This window comes from Micromys minutus, assembly GCF_963924665.1.
Source record: "Micromys minutus genome assembly, chromosome: 19".
In the NCBI taxonomy this organism is placed as follows: Eukaryota; Metazoa; Chordata; class Mammalia; order Rodentia; family Muridae; genus Micromys; species Micromys minutus.
This window is the reverse complement of record NC_137954.1, coordinates 13,340,837-13,365,980: the sequence shown is the minus strand read 5'-3', so window position 1 is coordinate 13,365,980 and position 25,144 is coordinate 13,340,837. Positions and strand designations below refer to the sequence as shown.

Genomic DNA, 25,144 nt, shown 5'->3' with positions numbered 1-25,144 from the left:
TCTACTAAATACAATTTTATTACATGTATATTCATTTATATTTTCTGAATTCATTTAATAGTTACAAGTCTCCATGCAATCGATAGCATAAAGTATGTGTGTGCATGACAAGCACTTCAGAGCCCTTCACTTCCTGTCATTCTCAAGAGTCATGTCTTCAGACCCGTAAATACCTGAAGACACCAGTGTCCTCTTCTGCCCTTTTCTCTCCTATGGCTGGTCCTGAGACCATACTTCCCACATGTCTGCTGCTGCAGTTCTTCATGAAGGGAGCTGCTTGTACCCCAGGGTCTTCTCACCAGTGCCTACCCCATAGCCAGTGTTTGAAAGCCATGGGCATAAAGCCAGTATAGCATCTGCCCTCCATGCTCATCCCTGGAAACAAGATGTTCAGTTGTGGTAAAAGTAAAGGCATCACTTTCAATTAATCCCATCTTCCTGAACTGCATTTGGTGGTGTTTCATGAACTGTGCAGATTCTCCTCCTACTTTTATGCCAAAACAGCTTAACCTTTTATTTAAGTGTCTCTGGTCCAAAGAAACATTAAAATTGGGCAGCGTTAATAAATTCTGCTACATAATGACTCGCTCTGGCTCTCTGCAGTAATTAGTACTCCAGTGACGAAATGCGCCTCTGGGTTCAAATTTTTATAATGTTTTGACAGTTGGAATCTCACCAAGCATGAAATGAACCAATAAAAAGATTCCTTTTTGTTATCATTCTCCAAGCATTAGGGGGGAAAAAATCTATTCTCTATACCTAACAGTAGTACACTGAGAAAGAGTGACCCCTCGGGTTCAGAGAGGTTTATGTAGCATTCAAACAAAGGGAAGATAAATGTGAAATCTCTGATAACCAAAAGCCAAGAGCAAGTTCTATTTAATAGGCACGTGCATATCTCAATCACGTTGATTAGCAGAGCAAGGTAATATGCATTAAAATCTTCATGCCAGTCAAAATTCTCATAAATACCACATTTTATTTTCATCTTTAACCATTTGATGATTGTTGCATTTTTAATCACCACAAACGATTCTTTATGGATGTTGTTTCCACCTGAATACAGGTTTCCGTTCAGTCTCATAGAATGAGTTTCTCATGGAAACAGCAGGCCCCCGCACAGCATTGGCAAGGATAAGCAAGAGTTCCCACTGCAAGGTGACTGTCATGGGCTTCACCTCAAGTAACTTCAGCTATCATTTCAAAGCTTGTTTTTAGATGTTTCAAAAGTTCAAAGGCTTTAAATGCTGTAAGCACCTCTGTTACTCCAAGTATCTTTGTGACAGCTGCACTGATCTCCTCAAGTTCCAAGCATATTCTTGTGGTATATGAAGAGGGGCAGAAGAACTGGTCTCAAAACCAGGGACACATTTGATACTACTGAGTCACCCGCCTACAGGACACATAGCTGATGGTGAACCTGTGCTGTGTATAGTTTGCTACATTGTAGGCAAACACCCCTTTACCAAAAAGTACTTCAGGTCTGAGCATTCCTATTCTCACATTCATTCTGAGACACCCGGGCTTTGCAACTGTCTGCTTGGACATATGCGCCAGGCTTGAGTGGAATCACACAGCGGGCTCCAGCAGACCACTGTCCACTCGGAATCACACAGCGGGCTCCAGCAGACCACTGTCCACTCGGAATCACACAGCGGGCTCCAGCAGACCACTGTCCACTCGGAATCACACAGCGGGCTCCAGCAGACCACTGTCCACTCGGAATCACACAGCGGGCCCCAGCACACCACTGTCCACTCGGAATCACACAGCGGGCCCCAGCACACCACTGTCCACTCGGAATCACACAGCGGGCTCCAGCAGACCACTGTCCACTCGGAATCACACAGCGGGCCCCAGCACACCACTGTCCACTCGGAATCACACAGCGGGCTCCAGCAGACCACTGTCCACTGGGACCCATGCAACAGGCCCCAGCAGACCATTTGGATACTTGGCACTCTTTTGTTAACTTCCTTGAGTTTTTAAGTAGCCAACAAAGGTGTTAAAGAGATTACGAGAAGTTTGATTTCACATTATGACATCCAATTTACCTGCATAAAATATGGATTTCCTTTATAAATTATGTAATGCTATAGAATGAGCTGTGCAGTGTGCAGGGTGAGCATTCTCTCGATGAGGCAAGATCCAGGGGTTCTCTAGTCAGATATATTGTAATTGTGCCCCCTCTAAAATGAAATGCCACACTTATAAATTGGTTATTTTTAAATGATTAAGCTAACGAGTTCTGAACTTTTAACCTATATGGGTTTCATAATTACACAGCTTGAAATACTCATCAGAAAATCTGTCTGCTCCTGAAATTCAAATCATTTTATGATCTTGAATAATGCATGGCAACTCTACAGAAATTAAAACATTCATAAAAGTAAAGAAATCCATAACATTAAAATTTTCTTCAAGAGCATAAGGCAACAGAAATAAATTAGCTGTCACGTTTTTTGCTGCCCAGCATCTTCCTCCTCCCATCTCTTTCACAAGAAGTACCTGCATCGTTCTACACACACTCCGGAATGATTCAGAACACTGTCTTCAGGACATAACAGGGCTGTAGAATCAACCCATGAGCACCACAGCTTGGCTTTTCTACACAATACCTTCACAAGATCAAGCCAGTCAACAACACCATTATGAGGGACCATATGAGCATCATGAGGAAGAAGACACAAGCAGTTAATGTCTGCTCAGGGAGGAGTGAGATTTCCTCAGGGATGTTCTGCCCAGTAGTTGCCTATGTTCCAGGATACAACCCTATGTTCATGCACATATGGACATCACTAGATAGACTTGGGAATAAAAGCACACTGTATATTTATATGAAATTCTCAAAGAATACATTTTAAAAACTACTTCGTCAGAGGAGGTTGTGTCCTGCACATTTCTTTTCGGATTAGGAAAAAGATGATGTAATTGACCTGCAGTTGAGAAGATGGGAGAAGCCTGAGGGGAGTGGGCAGGGGTAATATGACCACAATGAGAGGATGGGAAGGGCCTGAGAGGAGCAAGGTGGGGGCGGGGATAAATATGACCACAATGAGAGAATGGGAGGGGCCTAAGAAGAGTGGGCGGGGTAAATATGACCACAATGAGAGAATGGGAGGGGCCTGAGAGGAGTGGGCAGGATAAATATGACGTCAATGAGAGGATGGGAGGGGCCTGAGTGGAGTGGGCGGTATATATATATGACATCAATGAGAGGATGGGAGGGGCCTGAGCGGAGTGTGCAGGGGTAAATATGACCACAATGCACCATATAAACTCTCTGAGAATTAATAACAATATGTTAAATAATAAATAAAGGTAAGATGAAGTTTAAGTTAAGTGTACAAAATCACGTTTATATAAAATAGATTTCAGGACTAAATAAAGTTGCTTTTTAAATCTCTCACAAGTATTTCAAGGAAAAACGTTATGAAAGCAACTATGGCTAAGATTTTACTAATGGTGCACCAGAAGAAAACAGGATTTGTTCTACCAAGCATCGGAGCACTGATCAGAACTATCCCAACCCCTGCCCAGCCTGACTGCTTCTATGCTCATTTAACTGGGGTTTTTGGTAGGAATCTGTGCCATAGTTAAGACACCAGAAACATTTTCCTAAAATACTAACATTAAAAAACAAGTCTCCTATAAGTCTTTAAAAACTTTTTACTTACTCTTTGGTAAGTTTTATTTATTCTAATTTCAGACATAGACCGAATCGTTTATATCACAGCCATTCCTGCTGCCCCGACACCCCAAATACCCCTCCAACAGCCCACTCTCAACTCTTCCTTTTGGAAAAATGTGAATATGTCTTCATCTTTTATTCCTGAAAAGATACCTTACTTTTCATTTTTAATTACAGTTAGTATAGTACTTATTGGTCTGAATCACAGATTTTTCAAACAGAAAGCAAAGGAAGGATGCTAAAAATTTGAACAGTGATAAAATGCAATGTAGATGTTTGGAAGCATCTTTAAAACAATAGACACAAACCATCAAGATATCTCAGCAGGCAAAGGTTACTGATCACCAAACCTGCTGGTTGAGTTCAGTCCCCAGGATCTACATAGTAGAGAAAGAGAATCAACTTCCTCCCCCAAGATGTCTTCTGACCTCCACAGGCAGGATGGAGCACACACAAACATATACCCTAAACAAACTAACAAACAAATAATGTGTAATAAATCTGAATATAAACATTGACAAAATTATGTTAATTCAAAAACTGTACTAATTTAATTATGTATGTACTTCATTCATTATGCACATAAAAGAAATCTATATGACCATCTTTGGATAATGATTACTTTTGCTGGGCTTCTTTAGATGAGCTGAGTAGTCACTTTTGTATTGTTTTACATTTAAAGAATTTTGACATTTAATAAGTAATAATTTTAGAATATTTTAAAGTTAAAAAAAGTAAAGAAAAAAAAACTTAGACAGGCACCTTGTGCTCAAAAACCTTGGCATTTCATAATTTAGTCTTAACAAGTCATCCAACGTTCTGTGTGCAGCTCGGCTACAGCAGGACAGCCTTGGAACTGTTTTGCTTGAGATGAATTCCTAAGTCATGCAGACTGTAAACACTATAACCAAGATACTGGCATTACCCCAAAGTCAAGAGCACAGTGCAGATGCCAGCTTTTATGTGTGCTTTCTGCTCCACATCTAATGGACAGAGAATGAAGATTTTTAAAACAATGATTTGGCTTAGATATTAATCAACTTGATGTCATAATAAAAGATTGTGTGTCAAAAACTCAATCCAGCATCACATTCCTCTCCTTATATGGAGACACTAGTTAGTTTTAAAGCCTTTGTGGTATTTATTTCTCATGAAGTACACTACTGTCAAAACAGTACCCAGTGTATTTCCACCATAATAATTCTGACTGTTCAGAACTACATTTTCCGTTTAAAAGAAAAAAGTCTAAATCTTAAATTACCCGTATTTACTCTTGACAACCTTAGGCTACCAAATACCGTACTTGCATACAAGAAACAGTTCTCCATTTAAGAGGGAAATATTTAGTTTAGAAACCCCAAAGCAGTGTGTTAAATTAAACTTATCAGGGAATGTGTTTGGCCAAATACTCTTTTCAATCAATCTGGTATTCATTTTCAGCTTCTGGCTTCCAAACAATAGGAAAGGTTTAAAGAACACTACCTTCAAGATTTTAAAGTATTTTCCTATTTGAAATATTATTGTACAATACTAAAGTAGGAAAATTGCACAGGTTTCGATCTATACACATAAAAATGTGCACACAATTCTAATGTTTAAAATTAATTTGTCTAAGTTGGGTTGTTTTATGTGTTTGCTATATGTGAACACAGGATTTATCTCAGATTAAAGTCGCTGTTGAGCAGAGGACATTTCTTCATTATGCTCGGTCATTACAATTAAATGCCTAGCTGACTTAAATAGAAGTTCCTATTTGGGAAAGAGTTGTTTGTGTGGTTTGGTTTTTGCCCCCGCCATCAGGTTCTGTTAAAGAAACAACACCCTATCATTCGTCTGTCTCCGACTTCTGTACGTTGTCCCCTGTTGCTTCTTGATTTCATCAGAGCACTTTAAAAATAGTCAAACACCAGGTCATTGAATCTGCAAATTGCTTCTTCTCACTAGTCAAGACAACTGCCCACCTCAACACTTCCATGGTCTCTTTACAAATTCTTCTAGTGTCTCATCCAGTTGACCTCAGCTCCAAATTAAACTTTATTCTCAAGGAAAAATAAAGAAAGGAAGTTCTACGGCTACTCCAAAGAACCCTAGGTTTGTTATGTGGCCACTTCAGAAAAGAACAATTGTGGTTTTGATGTCATAGTAAGAAGGAATAACATGTTTTACATGACTTGGGTATGAGACATAATGACTATGTCACAAGCACAAATACTCCCAGTGTCTAAAGAAATGGCCTTCCTGTTTCCTTGGAGGATAGGGAAATTTCCATAACCACCCATCCAGGGCCAACTGTTCCCTTGGAGATTCTGAGTTGTCCTTGCTACACCAGGGACATGGGTCTCTCTCCTCCCAACTTTTCATCATGGTTACATAGCTACACAGTAAGAGGAGGAACTATCAAGTTAAGGCTCCTCGTTTCTAAGATGATCCTGAAATCAATCAATCAATCAGTCAATCAATCAAAGATGTTCATCTTTGAGGGGACACTGAAACACCAGAGCTGACACTATCCCAAATAGAGGGAGAGATTGACAAACTGTCACCTTTCCTTTTGGGTTCTGGCAAACTTCTAAGGTAGTTTACTTTTGCTTTTTTTTTTTTTTTTTAAGAAAAAACATGTTGCATCCAATAGTCTCCAGTTTCTTCACATAAATAAGATTGAGTCTAGTTGAAGAGAAATCTCAACAGTTTGAGATTAGTCACAAATATTTCACCTATGTTAAAATAGAAGTTCCAAAGTCCAGGGAACAGACCCTATAGGTATAGCTGGGTGACAAGGTAGTTTTAGTTTTGTTTTTGATAAAAAAAAAAAAAAGTATACTTGTTTCTGTAACAGCTACACTAATTAGCAACCAGTGGTGAGCAGGATTGTTCTTTCCTCATATGGACAAACTATACCACCCTGGACACATACACAAAGGACTTCACACCCTGCCACAGACTTACCTGCACATGCTCTTACTCTATTCACAACAGCAAGAAAAGAAAACCAGTCTAGATGTCTATCAACTGCTGAATAAATCATGATTATGTGCTGCATACACACAATGGAATTTACTCAGCTATTAAGAAAAATGAAATTTCCAGTAAAATGAATAGATCTTTAAAATATAGTACTTAGTAACCTGAAATGAGAAAGACAAAAATCACCTGCTCCTTTCATAAGCAGAACCTAGCATGCAAATGTATATACATGTATGTGTTCGCATGCACACACAGATAGAAATGTTAAGTCCTTCCTCAAGGTCCGAAATAAATATTATTCTTTTGACCAGGAGAAAATAGTATTTCTTTAATGCCTCCATGGAACCCTAATCAAGATTTTGTCCTTGAGAGCTGAGACCTTAAGACACTTAAGAGAAGGACTAGAAGTGGGGGAGGGGGAGTACAACCCATTTCTACTATGAAAACCTTGAAATGCAATTCAAAAGCTGGTCCCAAAAGGAAATAGGCCCTAGGTAGTGGTTCCCATCCTTCCTCATTCTACAGCCCTTTAATACAGTTCCTCATGTTGTTGTGGTGACTCCCAGCCGTAAGATTGTTTTGTTGTTATTTCATATCTGTCTTCTGATGGCTGTAGGTATTCCCTGTGAAAGGATCTTCTAATCCTCCATAGGGCTCACTACCCACAGATTGAGAACCACTGGTCTAAAAGGAGTTTGAGCCACACCTTGGGGATAAGACACCAGAGCTCTCTCTTTAGTACTTTTGGCTGGAGAACCAGAGACATTTCTGAGACTTCTGCTTTGGGGCTCTGCACTAAGATGCCTCCCTCCTTTGTTCATCATAAACAGCAGTACATACTTTTATTCTCACATTAGCTAACTACAGGCTTGGTATAAGTTCCATTTAAAAGGTGATCTATTTAGAAAGTCACATTATGCCATCCTATGTTAGCTTCCTCTTAGATTGAATGCAGTGGCCACACTAAGCTGTCAATCTAGATGCAGCGAGTTCTAACACTATTACCTACTAAGAGCTGTGAGACTCTTCAAGTTTTGTGTATTGAACATTTCTGATATTCGAGTTGTGAAAAATCATCTTACATCAGACTCCTTTTCAGGACTGCCTTATAGTTAAGATTGCATAAATACTGTGTTTGAGCCAGAACATATTTTAGGCTGACCTTATTAAAGACATTGTAACTGAACTTGGTTTCGTGCTATTTTCCTCCAACTGAAGTCGACACAGGACTTCATTGCTTGGGAAATGTCACTTGATCTTTCAAAACTGACTGGTAACATCAAAAGACAGAAATCTAAAGAAAGAACCTGAAATGTTCAGACTGTCAGTATTAAGTTTAGAAATCTAGTCATGATTCCCTACGTGCAGAGTGTAGATTCCTATTATGGAAAAGACATACTCTCTTCTTAAGCAAAAGAAAACAATCACACACTTAGAGAACTTCAAACAACTATAATGTAAAAGACTAAGAGAGCTGAATATTCTTGCTTATTAAATGTATTTATAAATTAAGGTGTTTATACAAAATTTGCAACATGTACCCCATAGAAGTGTTACAAATACTGCAAGGGCAGCCTTTAATGCCTGTTTGTCTCAGTGCAGCTATTAATAATATAGAATATTGGGGTTTTAGGAACAAAAGAACTAGCATAGTCAAGAAGAAAGCCTACCACATGATACCCAGAGCCTACCAGATGATACTCCCATTAGACTGTTACACAGCACACACCTCTTCGTGAAACTTCCAAGAAACTGGACAGCTTATTAACACCATGAGTAATCTGTCACCATTGACCAGCAAGCACTCTCTTTGGCCTGTTTGAGGACACTCTCATCCTCCTTGGATGGGGGGGGGGGGTTAGTGTGTTTAGCTGCCTTGTTTTTAAAACTTCCTAATGTATTCCTTGAGGTCTGTTCTTTCCTAAAACAGATGTTGTCCTTCATGCTCCTCGTCCGCTGCACCTCTTTAAATCACCACATATGCTCCTTTCTTAAAACCTACTTTAGTTCATTAAGTAGTACACACACACACACACACACACACACACACACACTTTTCAGGAGCAGAAGGCACTGTCCTTCTACTGCTGTTCACAGCTTCCTGTTCGTATGTGACACTGACAGTTTGTGTTCCTACTCACTAAATTTCTAATGAGCATTCTCTCCTTTTTAATTCCTCCTCTACTCTGACTCCTCCTGAGTATCTCCTTGATAAGAGACTGAGGTCCTCTGATACAGGCAACCTTCCTTCTAAGACTCTCTCAAGTTCCTGAATGACTTAATTTGCTCACATTATCGTGGCAAGTCCCTTCCAGTCTTCAAGGAAATGTGTTCACAAATACTTCCCAGAGCTGCAAAGAACAAAGTGATTTCTTTGGCTCAACATATACCTAAATGTTACTGTTTAATTCCATTTGGGCTTTCACTTTGTTCAGTGCAGTTGGAGCAGTGATTGTCAACCTTATAAGTGAGAAAGTTTGTAAATGAGGAATGCTAGAATGTCGAGAACTTAGAAACATCCTACCAATTTACCTTGCTCTGATGAGGCAAAATCCAGCTATGTATTAGTGGAATACAGTCTAATTAATGCATAAATGATGGGTTACCAATTAGCCCCTGCAGATATTTGTATTTTTAAAGGGAAGTTTTGTGAACCCTGAAGTTTTCTACTTGATAGAATGTAAAACAGTATGGTGCAATTTTAATTTGTAACTTACATAACATACATGTTTCTGTAAAGACTGATTGACCCTTACTCTTGGCACAGATACACACTTATGGATACAGCTCCAAGATAAACTAATGTGAGAGAAAAAATTTGTACGGCAGTGTCAAGCAAGGCAACATATGCTTAAGGACACACTGTAAGGCGAAGGCTAGGTTCCTTGACTCTTTCTCTGAGTTGCTCTTCAGCTCTAAATAGAGCATTATTGTGATCTCAGATGTGACTGGATCTTTTCCTTAACAAATCTGAATTCTTGCAAACATTTTCCTTCAGTTTTTGCTGTACTACAGTAAGCTTCTACATGAGAAGTGCCATTAGGCCTGACTATTTCTTCTGCCCTCTGATGAAACTCTTGGTTTGCTGACATGAACAATGACCAAAATGAATCAGAGCGGTTAGACAGCCACATGCCTCTCATTCCACAGGTATACTCCCCTTGCCTCTCATTCACTTGTACACACACATGCTACACATACTATAGTTGCCAAGCAAGTAAACTGCAGAAGGCACTAGGGAGTCCATATTTGATTTGGCCATCACCAGGATGACTGTAGTATAGATGCTATCTCCCAAAACTATTCACCTTTGCCAGAGAAAAGTCACAAAAATATTAATGCAAAGTGCTCCTCTGGGCTTGGCACATGCCTGCATACTGCTTCCTACAGCAATATTTTAAATGACAATATCATTTACTAGAAGAGAAAGGTAGAGAATTAGGAACTTTCAATTTTAGTTTCAACTTTATCACTGACTAAAACCAAAGTATATACAGGATGTAGTGTGAAGATCTTTGATCCCAGCACTTGGGAAGCAGATGCAAGTGAATTTCTGTGAGTTCAAGATCAGCCTAATATATATATTGTAATTTCCAGGCCAACCTGGACTACATATTGGAATCCAGTCAAAGAAACAAAAACATCATCATCATCATCAACAACAACAACAGCAGCAACAACAAAACCCATACAAAGACAGGTACTAAAAAGTAACTTTAAAAAATAATCCCAATTCTAAGCAAGCATACAAGGAATTGAAAAGACAAAAATAAGACTTAAGAAAGTAAGCTAAATAATAATAGCCTAAGAATTTCAAAATGCCAAGAGTCAAAAATTAATGCCTATATTAAATGTTAATTATATATATGAAGTTAGAGTGCTCCAAAAGCCACTTGGAATTAGGGTGGTTTAAACACATTGACTATTGGAAAATAGTTTGGCCTAGATATTGAAAGATCGATAAGAATAAGGAAGTGGTACAAGTATATTCTTCACATGTGTATAGTGTTTTAATATTTTCATTGAATTTTCACACACAGCATCTATCTTCCCTGTGATACTAAGACTATCAGTCTCACTTTACTCATTTTACTTATGAGAAAATTGAAATTGTGAGTGATCAAATTATTTAACATTAGAAAGTTTTCGTTCATTCTATAATTATCTGAATAATAAGGAAGGGCTAGGCACAGTTACAGGCATTGCAAAACAAGCAATGTACAAAACTATAAACCAATTATGTGTATGTGTGTATAAGTAATTATTTTAAACATTATATAATTATACAATATACAATTGTATATTAGTTAGGATAATATATACAATATTGTAACATATTGTATATATTATCCTAACTAATGCGAGACCAGGGAGGACAAGGACCAACAAGTATACTAAACTATTCAAACACTGGAAGTATAATACAGGGAGGAGGTGCATGTAAAAAAGAAACCATAGCTTTATTACTTTTGCGGTTTAAATGCTTCAGACAGATGGGGGAAGTGGGTATTCCAGGGACTCATAATACAGCTTATGACTATGAGATTTGCACTCCATTCAGTACAGATGCCCATTAGCATCCACATGCCTGGTCCCAGGATGCCCTTCAGACATCACCCCCTATGGATAGAAGAAGCCCATGTGCCCAACAGGACAAGAAGTTGCACATGAGTCATATATAGCCTTTGTGCACTTTAAATCATGAGCACATTACTAAGCATAGCTAACAAAGTATAACTAGCACATAAGCAGCTGTTGTACTGGTCATGTGATAATGCCAAGGGGAGGTAAAACCAACGCCTACAGAAGGGAACCATCCTAGGCTTCCAGATAACAACGGTGGAACAAATCTTGGAGAGAGACTGAGAGCTGTTGAGTGGGATCTGCATACATCCTACTGGATCTCTTCACACTCAGTGTGGCGCCTGGTGTGAGGCAAACATAAGTGAGGCTGAGTCATGCTCTCTGGAATTCTTTTCTGAGTACTTCTGATTCCCAGCTGGTTGAATACAGAGATTCTGAATCTGTAAACACAGACTGCAAACCACATCCCTAGACGGATACGCTTTGAGCAATACCTTTAAAACAATGCAAATTCATTCTTTTTTACTTTGATAGCTACATGCTAAATATAATATGTAATGTAACATAATAGCACCTAGCAGTTACTCTCCTGAGCATTTGGCTTTAAATTGTGGCTAGATTATTTATCACCCATGATATAATATATCATAAAATTACTGCATTTTTTTAAGCTTCAATTACCAATGAGAAAGCCATGACACAAAGAAAGGGGCTAAGTTGCTGAAAGCTATTCAGGTAAGAGGGCCAAGAAAAGAGCTAAATTTGCTCAGAATCCAATCTTTTAGCCAATGGGTTGGCATAGTTTAGAGCAAGAAGCCAAATAAACATGAGAAGATCATTCCCTAATGGTTGTCGTAACCTTAGTCTGAAATTTTATCTATTAAAATTGTTATCTCTAGAAATGCAAAATGGGGATAAACACATAAAAAAGATTTTAAAAACTGTGCTCATCTGATTAAAACTTTAAAAAAAAAAAAAAAAAAAAAAAAAAAAAAAAACCTGATGAGTTCAAGTCTTAAAAGACTAGAAGGATATTCTACTGATGTGAGAGAAAAGAGAACACAGGGCAGAAGTCAGCCGGCAACAGCAGCTTTGATCAGATCGCCAAAGAGGAAATGCAAAAATGGACTCCAGAAAGAAATCAGCCACAGACATGGAGCCGAGGAGTCCAAGAGACTTCCCAGGTTCAGATACTTCCTGTTTATAAGGTTAAAGTTAGTCTACAGCACTATTATATTTGGATCTAAAATTCTATAATTTTTTTACTCTAAAGGCAGAAAGTCATTTTGAAACATGTGCCATGGAACTTCTGAAGCAAAAAAAATAAAAAATAAAAAAATAAAAAAATGTATTTTTTCCCCCTTCCTTACAAGCTTGCTAAAGCACTGTTCAAATTTCTTGGCACATCATAACTTCAAGATTCCCCCCAAATGTAACAGTTTCAGAATCAAATTCACTATATTATTATTTAAGAAAATATAATAGATTTAAAATAAACACTTTCTGTTAAGGTGCAAGTATCACTAATAAACTAAGTGTTCAAAATTACACAGGATTTTTAAAAATTATAATAATCAGGATCTTTAAAAGGGATTAATGTAGCACCAATACTTCCCAAGCAAAACACAACATATACCATGATATGATATGTCTAATTACACACTTAAGTCACACATATTACAATCAGCCATCAACTTTTCAGTCAGTAAAAAAGAAGTTAAAAAACCCAAAAACATAAACAAGGTCTACAAATGCCAAGAATGTCCTTGGCCGTTCATAAAAACTCAGAGAGTACAAATATGTATTTGTGAACTCTCACTTCAGATCTGGGATCTATACTAAAGAGACAAAAGACATTTTCAAACTGGAAGAGGATCAAATTTCAAATTGTTTTCTGAGCTGGCTTCTAAGTGGCTGTGCCATCCACTAGAGGGCAACAGAGTGCTCTCAGAAAGCTATGTGGCAGTATCTGGCTTTAGGTCACTAGTTCATTCACTGTGCACACTAGTCTCTCTTTGAATATGATGAGATCCCTGGATGTTAGCAGACAGTGTGTTCTCACTCTAAATTTAGTCCTGCTAGCATTTGATTTCTCACTTAATAATAATATCTTAATCCAAATGTTGTATTATATCAATCAGGTATCTTCTCATAAAACTATGTTAAGCAATTTAAAAACTTTAAAACAAGTTTTATAAGATTTGAAGGAAAGGCCATCGAGAGACTGCCCCACTTGGGATCCATCCCATATGCAGCCACCAAACCCAGTCACTATTGCTGATGCCAAGAAGTGCATGCTGACAAAAGCCTGATATGGATGTCTCCTGAGAGGCTCTGCCAGAGCATCACTGATACAGATGATGCTTGCAGCGAACCACCAGACTGAGCATGGAGACCCAATGGAGGAGCTAGAGGAAAGACTGAAGGAGCTGAAGGGGTTTGCAACCCCTTAGGAAGAACAACAATATCAACTAACCAGACCCCCAGAGCTCCCAGGGACTAAACCACTAACCAAAGAGCACACATGGAGGAACCCATGGCTCCAGCAGCATATGTAGCAGAAGATGGCATTGTCTGGTATCAATAGGAGAATAAATCCTCGGTCCTGTGAAGGCTCATTTCCCCAGTGTACGGAAATGCTGAGGTGTTGAGGTGGAAGTTGGTGGGTAGAAAGGGGGCCATCCTCAGTAGCAGTGGGCGAGGGGATATGAGAGAGGGTAGAACCAGGAAAGGGAATAACATTTGAAATGTAAATATACAAACTATCCAATTTAAAAAAAAACTATTAAAGAGTACATTAAGATAGTTTCTTTAGTGTTTCAGTACTTAATCTCAAACAATTTAGTACTTAAATCAAAACATGCGCTTGAAAATATAGTAATAATAGTACCATATAATTAAAAGACAGCAACAGACATTTAACACATAACACTTCTACCCTAACACCAAACTAACATTTTACTGCTGAAAAAAATGTTGAACCTGAGGATTCGGAGGCAAACATCTTATACTGTGTCTATCAAGCACCTATACCAAAGAGAAAAGGCTGAGCTGATCGTTCAGTACTTGATCACAAGAATATATTCAAGTGCCAATGCCCAGTTGTACAAGCCAAGAAGAGCTCCCAGCCTGCCTCCAAGCTTAGCCCTTCCCATCCGTAAAGCTGAGCTATAAGTAAAGAGGTGTTCTGTGTGAGTAAAATACATACTGTATATATTGTTCAGTTAGGGTTCGGTTAGGGTTAGGGGTTAGAGTTAGGGCATATATACATATGTATGTACGGTCATAAAAGCAATTCAATTTTGATAAAAGTTATGTACTTTCATATTTACATTTTATGTTGCAGTTGTCTCTTTTAACAATGCCAGCATTTTTCAGTGTGAGCTACTGTTTTAAAAGTCTGATATTGGGTAACAATTTATGGGATTTAGAAGTCACCTCTCTATCTAAGTAAATCAATTAGATCTTTTTCCAATTTCACATCAAATCATCCCACCTCTAGCTTCTAGCCTTTATTGAACTGCACTGATTTTCCAAAAGCACAGTGCCCACAGCTGACCCTGCTTTTGGACTGTAATTGCTGTTGGACTCTTGGCTGCTTCCTGACTCAGTTCCAGGCTATCTCCAGCCCTCATTGCCAGTTCCCCCGCAGGACGCCTATTCCAGGGATGCAAGTGTTATGAGTTAAGAATGATTCTTCACATCCATCCAATCTTCCCTGTGCCTGCTGTCGGTCCATATTCTACCTGTGAACGAGTGTTCACCAAGTAATTTACGAATAAGAGCCCAACTGTGCCTCCAACCCTCTTGGGCAGGTTTGATATGCCACAGGACATCCACAAACCATCAGCTGAAATTACTACTTACTGTGAACTGACTAAAAGTAAGAAAAATGAGTTTGGTGGGCTCTGCTTCCAGGGAAAATAAGAAAGCTCTCCTTTTTTCACTGACGTTCCCTTTTTTTAACAAAAGGAAGAAAATAGAGTGATCCTTCTTTAGGCTGCATGAAAAGTGCAAATCCTTATCGATTGCGTAGAACAATGGCTGCCTCATGGAGAGGCATGGAGGTGCATTAGGAGGAACACTGAAGCTGTACCTAAGGTATATGGATCCTCAGCGAGGGTTTTAACTGATTGTCTCCCTGTCTCCTTATTTAATAACAGTGTTAAGTCCCATTTAAAGAGACACACACAATAGGGCTGTTTCTGTGGCTAAGATACAGGCTATGATGTGAAAAGGCTTTGCAGAAACCGTTGAAAGAATGCTTCACGGGAAAGTGCTGCATCAGGCAGATCTCCGCGGGTATTGTTAACAGAACTGCCATTCCTGAAATGGGATTTGGGATAAGGCCAGGACGAACCAGTCTCTTCTGTCGTTTCTTAAATGTAGCATTTTTCTGCTTTCTGTATGAACACACTGGCAGTGGAACATGAGGTGCAGGCTGCCTTCATGACTAAAAAGCGAGCCAAATATCTCAACTATTCGATGAAGGAAGAAGGGGCAGTGAACTGGGAAAAGGCACGTGAGTGGCCATCATTTGGTGTTGTAAGAGGGGAAAAAATCATGAAATACGCTGTAGCTCAGCCTGTAAAGTCAGCACTCTGGAGGCTGAGGTGGGAGAATTTCTTGATCTCATAGGCAACCAAACCAGCTAAAATAAAACCACCACCACAACAACATCAACAAAACTGTCATTAAATGTTGAACCAGATATCTTAACATGAGAAATACAAAAGAGGGAAGGATCCTCAGTCCCTGCCTTCTAGAACCCGGTAACCCTCTTAGAAACACAATTGGTTTACCAAGTGGCTGACTACCATATAAAGTAAGTCAAGTCAAATGTCAAAAGAAATACGAAATAGAAAATCATATTTGCAAAGATTAATGTAAGTTTGCACACACAGAATGAGAGAGAGAGAGAGAGAGGGAGAGAGAGAGAGAGAGAGAGAGAGAGAGAGAGAGAGAGAGAGAGAGAAACATACCACAAATCAATCTACTATACACAGTGCTAAGGTTATAGAGAAGAAATCTTGGAAGCAGTTCCATTTCTAAGGACAACATAGTTCATATTAAACAATGAGTTTCAATGGCAATAATCTAGGATATTGCCATGGGATACATTCCTTTTATGCCTTATCAAAGGAGTAAGAAGCAAAATTTTATTAAACTGCTGCATTTGTGATGAATTATTCCCTAATAATTAACAGAACAGTTCTAAAGTTTCCTAACTACTCAACATACTCAGTGTAAAGCTTTTATTTTGTTTCAGGTGAGGATTAGCATGAAAGAAAAGCCAATACAGGATATAGTATGCCATCTACTTCGAGGAAAATCTACACTGCAGCCCTTCATGAGTCATCCATAACCCACTATATTATCCAGTGTAAAACACAAAACACGTTCCAACCTCAGGCAGTAAGATGAATATTTAGCAACTGTCTGGAAAAACTCTAGAGCCAACAGCAGCAGCAGCTCCAGCAGCCTCTGTAGCTGACGCTAATTTATTGAGATGTATTTGGAACTCCTGAGAATGAAGAGTCTGCTAATTAGGCCGCCACAAACAAGTTCCCAAACATCAACAAACTTCGGGCAAACATCTGATGAAGAATTTTGATTTATGAGCTGTCCAGGTGAAACTGAAACAGATGGTATCTTTTAATAATAACTGACATATGAATTTGTTAAGAAATTGAATGGTTTGAGAATACACTGCTTGTTATAGGAAAATGAAAAGTCTTCAGAGTCATCTACCTTATCTTTATCTTCAACAACATCTGCTAAGACATCGTCCGGATCCAGAATTCCTCCATCTGTGTATTCTAAGTGATGAATCTTCACCCAGTATCCAGGATCCTGTGGTGGAACAAATAAATCTGATGACTCAATCTATTTCTACCAAGGTAAGATACATTTTAAAAGAGAAATTAATCTCAATACAGATAGGGTATAATGACTGGCATAATTATGGTTTCTATTGTTGTGGGAAAATACCATGGCCAAAACCAATGTGAGGGGTAAAAGGTTTAGTTTGTCTTACATCTCTCAGGACACAATCAGTTACTGATGGAAGTCAAGGAAGGAACTCAAACAGAACAGGAATCTGGAAGCAGGAACTGAAGCAGAGACAGTAAAGGAGCTCTGCTTACTGGCTTGCTCCCTATAGCTTGCTCAGCCTGCTGGGCCCCCAATAATAACCAGTAATCATGAAAAAGTACTACTGCCTGCCTGCAGGCCCACCTTACAGAGACATCTTCTCTATCAAAAGTCCGTCTTCTTCCATACATCTACGTTTGTGTCAAGTTGGAACACCAATAAAACTTTTAACACAAAACAAAGATCATTTGTATCAATAATTGCCACTTTTATCCTGTTTACCTTGAAGATCACCCATCTAATAAATTTGTTTCTGACATTAAATTACTATGCAAAAAAAATGAATTACCAACTTGAAAATCATCTTCCAATTTAAGTAATGCTAAAAATATTCTGGAGAATAATCGTGAAGGTATTTTCTCAACTTCAGATGGTTCAAACTATAATATAAATTTTCTAAAGCTGAAATATACAGCTCTCCCAGCTATAACCTCAGCAAATCATAGGAGAGTGTAGGGCGGGAAATCGGGGCTCACCACACCAGTCCCTTTGCCTTTTTAATTTTCCATGTTCACTGTGCCTCCTCAGCTTCCATGTTTTAATGGGACCCAGAGACAAACTGCAGCTGTTCTATTTCTCACAGCACGCTAGTCTCCGGGCAGTTGTGTCCAGAGTAACATGGCACTTTCTAAACTGACCTTATGATTTAGATTATTTCCAACAATTATTTTTAAATACTTAATCTAAAAAAACAACAGCCTGATATTAAATATCATGCTATTCCAGAAAAAGAAAATAAAGAATGATAGCAGTGGGAGAAGAATACGAACCAATGAATAAAGTGAATTCAAGTATCAGTAGAAATTTTCAGGAACAGCCAAATTGAAATCAGCTTGGTTCTGTGAGTCTCAACCTCAACAACTAGGAAGGCATTAAGCTTTAAAACAGAAAAAAGGAAAAAAAAAAAAAAAAAAAAAAAAAAAAAAAAAAAAAAGAAAAAAAAAAACCTTAGTAAAGGAACAAATTCCAGTTTCTAAAAGGAGATGAAAATCCTTCTAGGATGAAGCTTTAAGCCTTATCAAATGAATCTTTATTAAGAGCAAGAGCTCACAGAACCCACAGGATGCAGTTGTGATTTTACAAAAGCTAATAGAAATGACTGCCACCCAGTGTTCCCTGTGAGCCCTGGTGAGAAGCTGGGGCTTGCTAGTAAGGGATGGTTCTTTATGGCTTCTGCATGGAGGTTGACGGAGGTGAGGAACAAACAAAGAGCTTTACAACAATGCACCCTGACAGAATTCAATGATAGACTTAAAAACCTGAAGCAATTCTCCTTTCCTCAGCTTTAAACACCTCAAAATTGTGTTTGTTTTTGTAAATAGAGTATCTGAAGGGCAATTCCAGAAAGAATAGGCTTTCATTTGCTTCCAATTCTAGGATTATAAGTGCAAAAACTAATGATTTATTAGAAAAATTGAGGTACCTACCTTCATTGCCCAGATGAGAAGCCAAAGTTATGAGCAGTAGGAACATAGTCAATTAAGCAAAGCACAGAATACCCATTTCTCAAACCCATAACCAGAGACGTGTGCCAACTCAAAGAAATTGTGTTAGCAAAGATTAGCTGAATACAGAAAGTCAGACTCTAGACAGAGTACTCTGGGTTTGCAAACAGAGTACAATACAATCCAAATATATCATCTCCCTAAAAACCTGTGTCAAGGCACCCATTGTCTCTGTTTCCTCTCTCCCTCCTCACTTTGTATCTCTCTCTAACACACACACACACACACACACACACACACACACACACACACACACACACAGTGGTTTTTTTTTTTTTTAAGGAAAGAAGTACGCTTGTATATGCTCACACATCTAACCCTGGGGAAAAACAGGCAAGCTGCAAAACAGCAGTCTCAGGTGAGTATTTAATACATTCAAGATGTGAGAATCAATAAACAGGAAGGTACCAGCCATGGTTCTGTCTCTGTGGCATTCAGCTATGTTTCCATAGATCACTTTAAGAGTATGGATTCAGAATTAGCAGCCAACAGCCATCGTAATTCACTCTGACCCTTTTATGAATGTCAACATTCCAACCATTACAGTGCAGTCAACGTTTGCATTTTGTTTGCCTGGTTTTATTACCATCAGAAAAGAACCAATCAAATATAAAAAGATTCACACATGGTTCATAATTGATCCCTTGGGTCACTTTAATGTGTTTTTTTCATGATCATGACATTTAGTTTATATTCACGTAGTACATGTATCTGTAACAAATATAAATACTATTTTAAAGCAGTTCTGTGCATTTACTCATTCTGCAACCCAATAAATCTTATTATCTATACTCAAGGGATCACTAAAGTAATGAAAACTAACATATTATATGTTGTACTTTCTTTACTTCTAATAATACACAGTTAATGTAAATCTTCCTGGAATTTGAAACTAAAATGAGCCATTCTACAGGGATGAATTTGAGAAACCTGAATGAAAATATTAATTAAAGGAACAAAATAGTAAAATGGTATTTGCAATGATCAAATATAGAAATTGTTCCAAATATGTATTGGCATTAATAAAGAACCTTTGCTGGAGATATATGAAATAAAATTGGACTTAGGCTTTGAAAACTATGTTAATTAAGGAAAGACCTGTAATTTCCAATGTGCTTAGCCTACAGCAGTAGGTTGGCAAGCCAGGTGCTGAAACTCTGGAAAACAGGTCCAGGGAACAAAAGACAGGAGATACAGACAGGCCTCTAAGTCACAACTGAGAAGTAGGAGAAGAAAACAGTATGTGGTGACAAGACATTTGAAGAAGAAAAGCCTTAAATACAAAGCCAGTAGCTGAAGGACCACCCTGATCCTGAACCCTGGGTCACTGACAAAGCTCAACAATGCCCCTGGGATCCAGGTGGCTTAAATTGTCACTGGAATTATCATAGCCATTGGAATGCAAAGCCAACTGTAGGATGGCAGTTTTAAAAATAAAGGAACAAACAAACAAAAAAGAAGAAACAATTCTCTTTGCAGAACTTTTCAGATTTCACAAAATGAATTCACAAATGAGATTTCACTGTTGTAATGCCACAGTTATTGGTGTCCAGGCACTATAGTAACCAGGTGTTTTATATGATTAACTCATCTATCCTCAAATATACTCATAAAATAATTATTAGTCCATTTTACAGATAAGGAAGGCAACTAAAGTGAACTGTCTTATTCCAGGTCAGCGACTCCATAAACACTAGAATTGAATGTTTTTCTTTGAATGTAGAAAATGTATGGTGTTATACACTCAGTATATATGTTTGTATGACAATTATAAAAACATCTTTTAAAGAATGTATTTTTAGAACAACATTATAAAACAAAATTACACAGGACTCCAGTGAAGAAATGGGTCTTTCCCCATTAGAATATAAGTGAATAGACTAAAGTTATTGCACAGGGCTTCAACTGACCTACCCTTAGTAACCAGGATGTCTCCAGGTTCTTTTGTCCCAGGTACTATTACAGAGGTCAAAGTCTAGAAGACACAGTGGGTGTTAACAGAAGGCGCCAAATTCATTGCTTCAGTTTGTCTGAGTAGAAGTGAGAGAGGCAAGAGGGAAAAGCTTCTAAACAGGATTCTTAGTCATGAGAACGCAGGAATTGGGCAATTGGCCAACATGTAAGGAAAGGATAAAGAGGTGAGTTTGGTGAATCAGAAGTTGGGTGGAGAATTAGGAAAATGTATATACATGGAAACTTAGCACTTCCATCATAACCTTTTGGGGTCATTCTTCTCTCCATTCAAAGGCCAGAAGAGAGAAAGCTGCTTTGCCCGCACTCAAAGGAAAGAAAGGGTGGAGCAGGTCTGGGGAGGAAGATGAACCCAGAGCAAGAGAAACCAATAAGCAGGCCACATAAGCTTAGGAAGAAAGCCCAGACCCTAAGCACTGACACCTGGCAGGGTAGAGCTCAGGCATATAAAAGCAGAGCATATGAAGGGTCCTGTGACCCACAGGCTGTAGTGCATATAAAGGGTGTTGTAATCCATCCCTAATGGCCTTCTAAACATGCCTTCATTTTCCCAGAACAGATTCTCCAACTGCAAACATCAGAAGAAAGCCAAACAGATCAACACTGCTGACGTAATTTTCATAAACTATTCTTCTGTAGAATTAAAAAATATGAAGGTACAAGGGGCTTCATTGTGGGTTCAAAAGAATATCTGGTGGGTGTAACAGGACACTTAATCTCACATTATAGAAACAGGGAACTCGTGAGTAAGTACCTCTGTAAAAGTACTTTCAGCTCAAAACTCTATAATCCTATCAAAAGAGAGGTGATACAGTCTTACTACTATCAGACACAGAGATGTTAGGGAAGGATTGTAACTAGAGACAGAGAAGGATTTTCATTAGCATAAGAGTCAATCCAGCAGAAGAGAAGCCTTCTCGCCCTGTGTGTGCTCAGCAGCACTGCCACAGTGAGCACACTGCCAAGGGGCAGAAAGATCACACCGTGCGCGCTGCATGCAAAGTGGGAAACTCCTCACAGAAGACGAGAGCACTCAGGAGAGAGTCATCTAAACACAATTAACACATTAGACCCAATTCTTTACTTTATATGTATTAACACACAAATGCCCACCTATTATGACCAAAATAGCTCAGAAAACACATTTCAACAAGTGCTCATGGGACATTCACCAAACTCATTAAATTTGTATGTTATTAGTTGATATTATCTTCACGTTCCTCCTTCCAACCCTTCCCAGTTATACTCCTTCAAACCTCAACCGTGCTCCCCAGTTCTCAGGTTGTTAGCCTTTTTCTTTGACTATAGCTACACATGTGAGTACGAATGTGTGTATGTGTATGCAAAAACTACACATGTATACACATGGTTTCAGAGCTCACCACTCTTCACTGGACAACAAACAAGGAAGTTCATCCCTGGGATTGGTTAATGCCCCTTCTCCTAGCAGTCACTAATCACCTTCATTGTAGTTTGTGTCTCCCGGATACCTACGAAAAAGTCTTAGATCCGTTAAAATCAAATTGAGCAAGGTATGTAAAAATAATATATCATAATCAGATAGGATTTATTGTAGTGATGAAAGAGCTATAAAAAATGTAAAAGTCAACCATGATCACTTATATAATTAATATGTAAAAGTAAATATAACCCTAATGATCACCTCAATGAATTCAGAGAAAGAATTTTCAAATATTCCAACAATTCACAACGAAATATTGTAGCAATGATCTTCTGAGCCTTGGAGGTTGTATGATATAGATGTCCCATGAGTTGGTTACTGACAATTGTTGGGTAGGAAAATCCACTTTCTTTAAGAGTGTGGCCCCTAGTAGATCTAACAAGCTCCAGAGGATGGTCACATACCCAAGATGATACTTACAGCACTAATTTGACAAAATGCACTTTAAAAAAAAAAAAAGAATAAGGACAGAATGTTAGGTAGGTATGAAATGGGGGATGAATTTGAAAGGAGATGGGAAAAGATAAATATGAGCAAAATAAAGTGAATGAAAGTCTTGAAAATTAATAAAAATGTTATTTAAATCTTGTAGCAAATTTGCAAACCAGTAACCAAAAAAAAAAAAACCAGTAAAGGAAAAATAATTAAATATAAAAATATTTATTATAGCATTTATAATAACAGCAGAATTTTTAAATGATAGTATTGATAATGGTATGAAAACATTTAAATAACACTTATAATAGCATCAGAAATTTAATGTTAAAATTATTCTAACTTATATATCCAACATTTCTGCTAAAGATTATAAAACTTTAGGACAGAATGAAGAAGACTCTCATAGACTAGGAAGTTGATCATTTTGCTCACATTAAGTAAGGTTATAGTTAAGGTCTGGACTCTGAGGAACAGAACAACTAGAAACAGAGCCCACTGAAGTGCACTTCTGTAGTTACCTTAGAAACGGTGACACACCAACATAAATGTTCCACTAAGCTGGAAATACACTGCCTTAATTTCATTTACAACCACTCAGATAAATACCCTGCAAAAGCAATTTAAGAGAGAAATAACCTGGCTCACAATTCCAGGTGACAATCCATCATTGTCGAGAATTCCAGGCAGTCAGAATCAGTCCCGTCACATCCCTCGTCAAGAGCAGAGAGCTCTGAGTCAAGTCATGCATGCCAGTGCCCATAATGTTCTCTGCATTCAATGTAGGGCTCGGTCCAGGAAATACCATGGTCCACCTTCAGGGTGGGTCATCTCATCTCAATTAAGCCAATTAAGATAATCCATCACAGGCATGAACAAAGGCAAACCTAGTCTAGATAATCCATCACTGTACCTCCTTTCCAAGGAGCTCCCAAAGTATATCCGCTTGAAAATTAAAATCAGCCAGGGATAGTTGGCACATGTCTTTAAGCCAAAAATTTGGGAGACAGAGGCAGATAGATCTTTGAGCTCAAGGCCATCCTGCTATACACAGTGAGGTCCAGGACAGCCTGAATCATGTAGGGACCCTGAATCAAAAATCAAAACTAAATAAATCATATAAATAATTAAAATCAGCCATCACGTAAAAGTCCTAATTGTTCTGGCCATTCAACCTCTCTACCGCTCAAACACAACGTTGTCAAAAGATATGAATTCAGGCTCTTCAGCAGAATTATTCCTGCTCTTAAAATTTGAAATGTAAAACCATATTCCTCACAGCAGAATAGACAGCAGTGTGGACTTCGGGCGATGCCTATGATGTGAACAAGAATGACAGACTACAAGTTCCTTCAACAGCATGAGTAATCAATACAAAATAGGATGGTGCAGATTTAGCCAAATCACCTTTTGAAAGTGCTTCTGTATTGATCCTATGCACAGTGTGTTTGGGGGTCTCCTAATTATTTCACAACACAAAACAAGCAGAAGGACAGTGAGTGGAAAGAGAAACAAGGGGGTGTCCTGGGCCACATGCTATTTCTTGATCTGTGTGCTAATCTACATTTACTTAGGCATTTTCCTATGGGCATGCTGCGCTTCTAACATATTTAAATCAAATGTAAAGAATTTGGTTTTTTTGCTTCAAAACTTTGCTTTCTTTTTTCAACTGACATATCTAATGGTACCCTTCACAGATAACACTTCTACTGGTTAAAAATAAAATTCAGAAGGCTGTTCAGAATGGCAGTTTACATTCCCAGGAAAAGAATTGTAAACAAACCATAGGACATAGACATTGTTAGAGATGGAAGGCTATATTATCCTACCGACAAAGCACGCGGCTCAGTGACCACCAGGTACCTCAGATATCCAGCATATACAGCAGTGGGTCAGACAACCAAAGACTTAAATGACCCACCCTTTAAATGAAACTGTTGAAGCGATCATAGCTACTGCCCTATCTCTGACTATGACCTGAAGTACTGTTTCCAGAATACAGCAAGGACCAACCTAAGCCTGTGATGTGGCCACACTACACTTCAAATATTTTGTCAGATTTTAAGAAACTTTAAGAGATGATCACTAACTGGAGAACACCATGACAGTAATCATGGTGATTAGAGGACCATAAATACATTTATAACTAACAAGCTCTTAAAATTTCACTTAAATTAAAGACAAAAAAGAGACACTTTGTTATTTAAGATAAGAGAACTGCAGCTTCTGAGGATGTTTAAGGACAGATAGGGAGAAATGCTTACTGAAATTATCTCTAAATGTCCCTGAGGGAGATGCCATGTTGAAAACACACTTTCTCTCAGTAACACCAAGACTGTAATTCCTTTTATCCAGGACTGGAAGATATTACTCATCTTT

At 38.3% G+C, this 25,144-nt stretch overlaps 1 protein-coding gene across 4 annotated transcripts in view; it reads right to left on the bottom strand.

The window, feature by feature from the left end:
• The window catches only part of PARD3B (par-3 family cell polarity regulator beta), a gene marked incomplete at both ends in the record, with an annotated part of 962,085 nt that overhangs the window by 830,449 nt on the left and 106,492 nt on the right, over window positions 1–25,144 (bottom strand). For all 4 annotated transcript variants that reach the window (XM_080932740.1, XM_080932743.1, XM_080932741.1 and 1 more), the window contains one exon: window positions 16,991–17,092. In XM_080932740.1, the coding sequence (XP_080788866.1) occupies window positions 16,991–17,092 (102 nt within the window). The remainder of the gene's footprint in view (window positions 1–16,990; window positions 17,093–25,144) is intronic.